The 7,839-nt window shown below is 53.7% G+C and overlaps 1 protein-coding gene across 1 annotated transcript; it reads left to right on the top strand.

Annotated features, from left to right (window-relative positions):
• Positions 1-266: 266 nt before the first annotated feature.
• TENT5B (terminal nucleotidyltransferase 5B) lies at positions 267-6,823 on the top strand. Its single transcript, XM_034069210.1, has 2 exons — positions 267-587; positions 3,424-6,823. The coding sequence occupies exons 1-2, from the start codon at positions 417-419 to the stop codon at positions 4,441-4,443; spliced, it is 1,191 nt and encodes a 396-aa protein (XP_033925101.1). The 5' UTR covers positions 267-416; the 3' UTR covers positions 4,444-6,823.
• Positions 6,824-7,839: the final 1,016 nt, after the last annotated feature.

The raw sequence follows: 7,839 nt of genomic DNA, 5'->3' as shown, positions 1-7,839 counted from the left end.
ATCACCGCCGGCACCAGCGCCCGCCGGAAAGGCGGGGCCTCACCACCCTGCCATGCCCCGCCCCCTCCCCGTCGCCCCGCCTCTTTCCTCTCTCCTCTCCTCTAATTGGCCATCACCCCCCACCCACCCTTCCCTCTGGGCCTATGGGAGCGAGGGAGAGGCGGCTCTTCGGGGCGGCGATTGGCGGAGGGGCCGGGCCAATGGGTGCCGCGCCGGCGGGGCTATGTAAAGAGGCGGCGAGCGGCGGGCAGCGCAGTGCTGGGGCCGGCGGCGGGGCGGGCGCGGCAGCTCCGGGCACTGAGGGCGGCTGCAGGCCCCGCTGTGCTCCGCGCAGGGCTCCCGGTCCCTCCCCGTTCCCTTCCCTCCCTGCCCTCCCTTCCCTCCCTTCTCCGCTGCTCGTCCGGCCGGGCCGGGCCATGCTGGAAGCCGCGGGGCCCACGGGGCCCGCTCCGGACGGCGGGGAGCGCTTCAGTGTCCTGTCCTGGGAGCAGGTGCAGCGGCTGGACCAGATCCTGGGCGAGGCCGTGCCCATCCACGGCCGCGGTAACTTCCCCACGCTGTCGGTGCGGCCCCGGACCATCGTGCAGGTGAGCGGGGCTGGGGGGGGGGGGAGGAGGAGCCGCTCTCCTCATGGACTCTGCCCCCGGGGGCCGGGGGAACCCAAGTGCTGAGGCGGCGGTTACCGGACCCTGGGCCTGGCCGGGCCCCGGTGCGGGAGGGCTGGAGCTGAGGGGGGGGTGGTCCCGCTTGGGCAGCTGCCCCCTCATCGGTAATGCCCAAACCTTGGAAAACCGACCTTGAAATAGCCTTGTCTGGGGAAGTGAACGCATTCCCACCGCTTGATCCTGCTCCCTTGTTCCCACCCTGCGGCCTTCCTGCTCTGGAGCTGGTCTGGGGGCTCAAGAACTGGGCAATGCTGGTGGCTGGGGCAGAGTGGGTTCTCCAGAGTGGCTCCCATAGGATTGCTTCATGCTGGTGTGCACGTTGGGCTGGTGTCCTGGAGCAGTTACTGTTTGCCATGTTAGATCGAGTGTCAGTGGCCTTTTGGCTGTCGTCTGTGTCCTGCAGGGCCTGCCCAAGACTCTGTCTTGCTAAAGAGTTCCTGTTAGTTTAACCATAAGGTAATAACTGTGTTTAATGTTGAACTAACGATGTAGTTCAAATGAGCTGATGCATATTCATATTTGGGAGGCAACTTCATGCCTCAGTAATGACTCATCAAATGTAAAATCGGGCATGTTGGCTTCTAATTAAAAGGGCTCTTCACAAAGCTCAGCCCAGCCTGGCTTTCCCAAGAAACCCATCGCTGGGGTTCTGGAGCCATGCAAGTATTCCTGCTAGAGCCTGGGAAACGGGAAGGTGACATTTGGGAGAGTGCTCTGGGATTCCAAATGCCTCAAGTTCCTGCTGCATCTGATGGGGGCAGAAGTGCTAAATCTCGGCTGCTGACACTTTAAAGTGAGTGTGAGAGCTCCTGTCAGGACGTTGCCCTCTGGTTGTGCAAGGCCAGTGAAGCATCAGATGTTCCACAGTGTCTTACTGCTTAATTCCACCGAACTCAAGGCATTTGCTGTCAGAGCTGCTGAAAAGGATGTTGCTCCTGGCAACCTCCAGCACCACGTAACTGAGGGCTGTCATTGGGACCAGCCACACCGGCAGACCCTGTATTTAGGGCTGACTAATGTGAAACAAGTAACCTAAAAGGCAGTTCTTTATGGCACGCTGTTGTTGTTGTGGGAAGCAGCCGGTCAGGATGCAGGCGGGCTCTGCTCCTGACTGTCACACTCAATTATGTGAACCACACGGAACGTGAGGTGCTGTTTTGGGAAGCAGGTCAGCAGCTGCCTAACCCCCTAAATATCCAACCCTCTGGGGAAGACACATACCTGAGCCCACTGCCTGCAGCCAGATGTGCTGAGGCTGTGGCTGCTTTGGGGTGATGTGGGACAAAGCTGCTTTGGGCAGGGGGGGTTCCCCCTTTTCTGAGTACATCTCTCATAGTGTGCTAGGAGTTGGAAGCTTATGGGTCTGTGGTGCTGCTGGTCCTGAGCTGTGCCCAGAAAGGGCTTGAACAGATGCTCCTTGGCTCTAGGAAGTTAATGTGGCCTGAGATCCTCGCAAAGCACTGGCCCTAGTTCTGCAGCAGGCACTTCTGTAACTTAGATCTTGTCTCTAAGCCCAATAGCACAGAGCTCAACTCCACAGGTAGTGCTGGAGCTGTGCCTTGGGTGAGTCCCTGTGCAAAACCACTCAAGAGATCTGCTGTTTGAGACCCATAGAGCTGTAATGCTCTGATGAACCCCAAGCTGTGTGCTCAGGGCTGTGTCAACCAAGCAGGTTCCCAGCTTTGAGCTTCAGTGGGGCCTCTCAAAGTAGGACAGCCTGGCAGAGCTTGCCTGGTCACACTGGCTCCCAGTGATAGCATTTGTCCATCTGTATCCCAAGCTTTGGCTCTTTCAAGGTCAAGCCTTGCTTTGGGCACTGGGGGAGCTGGCTGGCTCCCTGGGGCTCCCAGGACAGTGGGTAATTGCTGGAGAGGGACATGAAAGGATGAGAGATGGGAAGAGGTGAATTTAATCTTCCTGGGATCTTTGAGCTTAGTTAAACTTGAATTATAAACTGGTGTCTAGATAAGTTTATTTTATGGTCTTGGGGTTATTTCAGCCTCTTGCATGTTAAGTAATCGGGCAAATGATTCAGCTTTGCTCTGAAGGAACAAAGCTTTGGAGGTACAGGTGGGTGTGCCAGGCCTGAGCAGGCAGCATTCAAATCACTGGAGTAACACCCGTAAGATGAAAGCTGCCTCGTGTGCTTGATAGCATGCCAAGTGCAGCACGAAGCTCTGACACACTGGAAATTGTTAGGATACACTTACTAGTTAGGACATGAACTTGCATATGCCTGGCTGGGGCTTTGGAGCAGTTCTGGCATCTTGATTTGCCTTTAATGACTCTTGACAGGCAAAGGGGATGGCTGAAAGGAGTGAGCCACCCTCATTAAATCACCAGGGGCAGCTGCAGACTTCGGTGCTGCCTTCTGGTTGGAATCCCTGTTGGAATGGCTGCTCTTGGCTTGATGCTTGGAAAGCCTGCAGCATGGGGATGGGGAATGAAGGGAACAGAGACCACCCCAAAGATGAGTGCAGGTATCCTGGCTTTGGTGGGGGAAGGAGGGGAAGAGCAGAGAGCCACTTGTGCGGCAGGAGATCTCTACTGCAAGGGAGTAAGTAAAGCAGAAGCACCCCTGGCTGCTGGCAAAACTCTGGATGCTTTCCAAAGTGACCTATTTCTGATGGATGAGCTCTTTATTTCACTGTCTTGCACTGGAGTGACCCATATAAGTGCTGGGAGTGAATCCTGCTGCTGTAACCAGGCTGCTCCAGGAATGTTTTCTTGCTTCTCATTGACTCTCTCCGTATCTCAGGTTGTCCGTAGTCGCCTGGAGAAGAAAGGAATTGCAGTCCATAACGTCAGGTTGAATGGTTCAGCAGCTAGTCACGTTCTACATCAAGACAGTGGCTTGGGATACAAAGACCTGGATCTCATCTTTGGCGTGGATCTGAAGACCGAAGATGTCTTCCAGCTTGTTAAAGATGTGGTCATGGACTGCCTGCTGGACTTCCTCCCCAAAGGTGTCAACAAAGACAAGATCACCCCCATGACGCTGAAGGAGGCGTATGTGCAGAAGCTGGTGAAGGTGTGCAATGAGACCGACCGCTGGAGCCTCATATCCCTCTCCAACAACAGCGGCAAGAATGTGGAGCTCAAGTTCGTGGACTCGGTCAGGCGGCAGTTTGAGTTCAGTGTGGATTCCTTCCAGATCATCCTGGATTCCTTTCTGCTCTTTGGAGAGTGTTCTGAGAACCCCATGGCCGAGAACTTCCACCCCACGGTCACCGGGGAGAGCATGTATGGGGACTTCGAGGAGGCCATGGACCATCTCCGCAACAGGGTCATCGCCACGAGGAACCCCGAGGAGATCAGAGGTGGGGGGCTTCTGAAATACTGCAACCTCCTGGTGAGGGGATTTAAGCCCAAATCAAAAGTGGATATGAAGTTGCTCCAGAGGTACATGTGCTCCAGGTTTTTCATAGACTTCTCTGACATTGGTGAGCAGCAGAGGAAGCTGGAGTGTTACCTTCAGAGCCACTTTGTGGGCATGGAGAGCAAACGATATGACTATCTGATGACCCTCCACAGGGTGGTCAATGAGAGCACAGTCTGTCTTATGGGACACGAGCGGAGGCAGATCCTGAACCTCATTGCCATGCTGGCTTTGAGAGTCCTGGCTGAGCAGAACATCATCCCCACGGTCACAAACGTTACCTGCTACTACCAGCCAGCTCCTTATGTCAGTGAAATAAACTTCAACTACTATGTCACCCACGTGCAGCCCTTCCTGCCTTGCAATCAGTCTTACCCAACGTGGCTTCCCTGTAACTGAGCTGGAACAGACTTCAGGGTCTTTCCTCCAAGGTAATTCCATGCCTTGGGGGGGGGAATGGGGAGGGTGGGGGCAAGAAAAAGAGACAAAGCAACCAACCTTCCTAGAACTGCAACGAAAAGAAGCTTCTTGGACTCTAGTGCCTCGTTCCTGGGTTTGTTGGAATGAGGCCTGTCCACTGCTGTACACTGTGATGGGAAGTGCACTGCTATGGAAACCAGATGACCTGGACATTTACAGGAAGACTCGATTGCTTATTGAATTCTGGAGGTCATGGGGGTGGGGGGGGGTGTGTGTGAGGGGGGATTGTAGAATTACACTAAGATAGAGCTGCACTGCCCTGGAATGGCTCTGATCGATGCTGGTTTTTAGTGTGGGAGGTGTTAGGGGTGTGCAGACTTGTGGCTTCTGAAGTTAGAAGCCAGAGTGGTGAATTCCTTCGAAGGACCAAAGAATCCTGTTTAAGTGCCTGTAACCATACAAACACAACCGTACTGTAAACTTATGCAGGGGCTGACATCCCAGGAGCTCGACTGGGGGTGTCTGAAGAGACAAATGTTTCTGCTGGGGAGGGAGAAGGGGGTCATAAGATCATTTCTAGTAACCTTGCTGAAGCATGACTGGGGCTGCAGGTTATGTGTTGCTGAGGTTTTCTGGCATGGCTTCTGCCTGTGAAGGACCAGCTGGAGCAAAGAGCTCTCAGAGTGGAGTTGTATTAATGGGGGTAGGCTTGGATTCCATGTCAATGCCAAAACAGAAGCGGGGTAGGGGGAGTGCATGGTGGTCAATGCTGTGCAGAGCTGTCTGGAGAGCAGGCAGATACATAAGAATTTACTTCAAGTCTGCAGTGCCAAGGTGTAATCATGTACAGAAATGATGAGGCAGATGTGTCCAGGAGCCTGCCCCGGGCTCCTCTACCTAATCCTGTGTTCTGTAGGGGAATTTGAAATGCTGCTGATTTGTCTTGTGTTTTGGTGTGCAGTGTGGTGTTAATGCACAAAGCCAGAGACCAGCTGCGTTATCTGGAGAGATAAGGCTTGTCCTTTGAAGCACAAACCAACTCATTCACTAGTTGGCTATCTCCAGCTGTTGCTGAGATGGGGGCTGAAGCCTGGGGTGTTCTAGGAGATGGGCAGACCTCTTCCAGCCTCCTGTGGTGGGGATCTTCCCTCTGCCAGGGCCTATCTCCAGAAGCAGCCTATTTCCAGTGATGTGATTCCACATGTGCACTACTGATAGCATTTGAAATTCATTCCCTAGCTAGAAATGGAGCTTGGGGGGGGTGGGAGGGTGTGGGTGAGCATGTGAAGGTCCTTAGGGGGGAAAAGGTATGTCTTAACAAACCCTCTTATGTGTTCAGGGTTTGGCTCTCTCAGCCAAACGTGGCTTTGAAGTAGTCAGGTGTCTGGAGCATCAAACAGTCTTTCATTGCAGTGCCTGCATTGCCATGCCTGTTCTCTGGAATCATCATCTCTGCTTTAACTATGCATGGAGGGAGAGGTAGGCCAGCAAAGCAGGCGCTCCCTAAAGATGCTGCTCTGGGAACACCGTGACTCCATGGTGCTTCCTCCGAGGTGCTTGAGTATCTTTATCTTGGGGTTTGTTTTGTTGTGACACAACTGTACTAGCTGGGGAGATTGAATGCTCTAATAAAGACCTAGATCCTTGGAATGTCTATAGCCAGATTGCTACCTTCTTTGGGGATTGGGCATAAGGGGTTGGGGGGAGTGATCTGGGAGCTCTTGCACTTACTGTGTTTGAAACTGGTCCAGCTTTGCTTCCGATCCAGTTAGAGCTGAAGCAGTGTCACTAACAGTGTTATGATGTGTTTAACTGCCTTCCCATGGGGCCAGGCTGGTGTGTGGGCTCTGCCACAGCCCAGGAGCTTCCCAGTGCCTAGAGCCTGCTCCCTGTGGTGGGAGTTCCAGCTTTGTCCAGTGCGAGGTAAAACTGGTTTAAGGGCTGCCTTTGAGACCCAAAGGATGCAGCCTCCACAGCTGCAAGGGCAGATAGATTTTTGCTTTCATTTGAAATCTCAGTTGAACTTGTAGCATGCTTATGTTCTACAGGCTGCTTTACCTGCAGGCACATGGACGCACGAAACAGATCCCTCCTTCCCTGTAAGATGTCAAAACGATTCCCTAAAGGGCAATGTCTGTTGAGGTTGCAGTTTGATTTACAGCGTGTGTGCGGTGGGATGCTTGTGAATGGGTTGGACCCGAGTTGTTCTAGACCTTGCAGTGATCCTGTGCTGCCTCCTGCTTGGGTTTTGTTTTCAATGTCTTTTCCCCTCCACCTGTATCCCTTGTCATGCGATGGGCTTGACATAAACTCACTAGATTCTTTAGAATCTGTTGCAAATAAATACAGTGTTTTGAAATCTGTTGGGTTTTCCTTTGCTTGTCCACGGGGGCAGTGTGGTGTGAGATGCTGACCCCCCTCCCACCGAGATCCCAACTGCTTGCCTCCAGAAGAGCAAGCCTGCTTCTGGACCTGGCCAAGTGCATTGGGGTGGCTTAGTCCCTCCCAGTGAAGGAACCGGAGCCTGGGAAGCATGTCACTGTTGGCAGGTCACTGTCCTGGTGAGGAAGGTTTCTATTTATAAGGGTGTTCTTTAGTGTTCTGCATCTTCCCTTTTCCTGGAAGCTCCTCAGGTTGCTGCTGGGGGAGGGAGCCTGCTTGGTGCTGATCTGTGGGCCCTACTGCTGGGATGGTACTGGGAGAGTTGGGTTCCTATGGCTTTGTTCTCCAGCAGAAGGTGGCCTGAGTGATGAAGAGTTCTTATTCCTGTGCAGCTGAGCCTCCTGCAAAGGGGAGGCACTGACAGGTTCATCTCCCCCAGGAGCTTGGACCTGCTGATGGCCAGGCCAGTGTCCTGTGTGATGGCTGGAGGCTGCCTGCCTGTAGCTGTGTGCAAGCTCGCCCAGCTCTGGCTGCCCTCCAGCCTCAGATGAAGTTTCACTTCCCCTTGTCAAGCTCCAGGCAGTTCTGGTTCCACTGCAGCAATCACTGCTCATGTGCCCGTCCCTCTCTGGAACAAACTTGCTGGCTCTGCATCTCCAGCTGGTTACTGGTGAGGGCTGAGCTTCGCTCTGACGACAGATCTGAGTTGTTCTGCTGGGGCTGGCACACCTAAGACTGTTGCCTGCTTGAGTAGGACTCTGCTTTGGCCAAGCTGATTCCTCTCTCAACCTGCCCACAGTGAGAAGGGGACTCTTATGACACAGCACAAAGCTGCTGCCTTTGCCTTCCCTGAGCATGGCTTTAAAGCATCAGCTTGGTCTTTCAGTTGTCTTCTCAGTACCAATGGTCACTGCTGCTGATGCTCATAAACTGCCTCTGGATTTGTGATCCTGAGCAGAGCAGCAAAAGCCCTGACAGAGTTGGCTTCTCATT

This window comes from Melopsittacus undulatus, chromosome 14 (assembly GCF_012275295.1).
Source record: "Melopsittacus undulatus isolate bMelUnd1 chromosome 14, bMelUnd1.mat.Z, whole genome shotgun sequence".
Lineage (NCBI taxonomy): Eukaryota > Metazoa > Chordata > Aves > Psittaciformes > Psittaculidae > Melopsittacus > Melopsittacus undulatus.
Note: the sequence above shows the minus strand (reverse complement) of the source record. Positions and strands in the feature narration are given on the sequence as shown.

Excerpts from the sequence above, each read along its gene's own strand:
- TENT5B (XM_034069210.1), top strand. The coding sequence starts at position 417 with ATGCTGGAAGCCGCGGGGCCCACGGGGCCCGCTCCGGACGGCGGGGAG. Across the intron at positions 588-3,423 it reads GGCCCCGGACCATCGTGCAG|GTTGTCCGTAGTCGCCTGGA; the intron begins GTGAGCGGGGCT and ends TCCGTATCTCAG.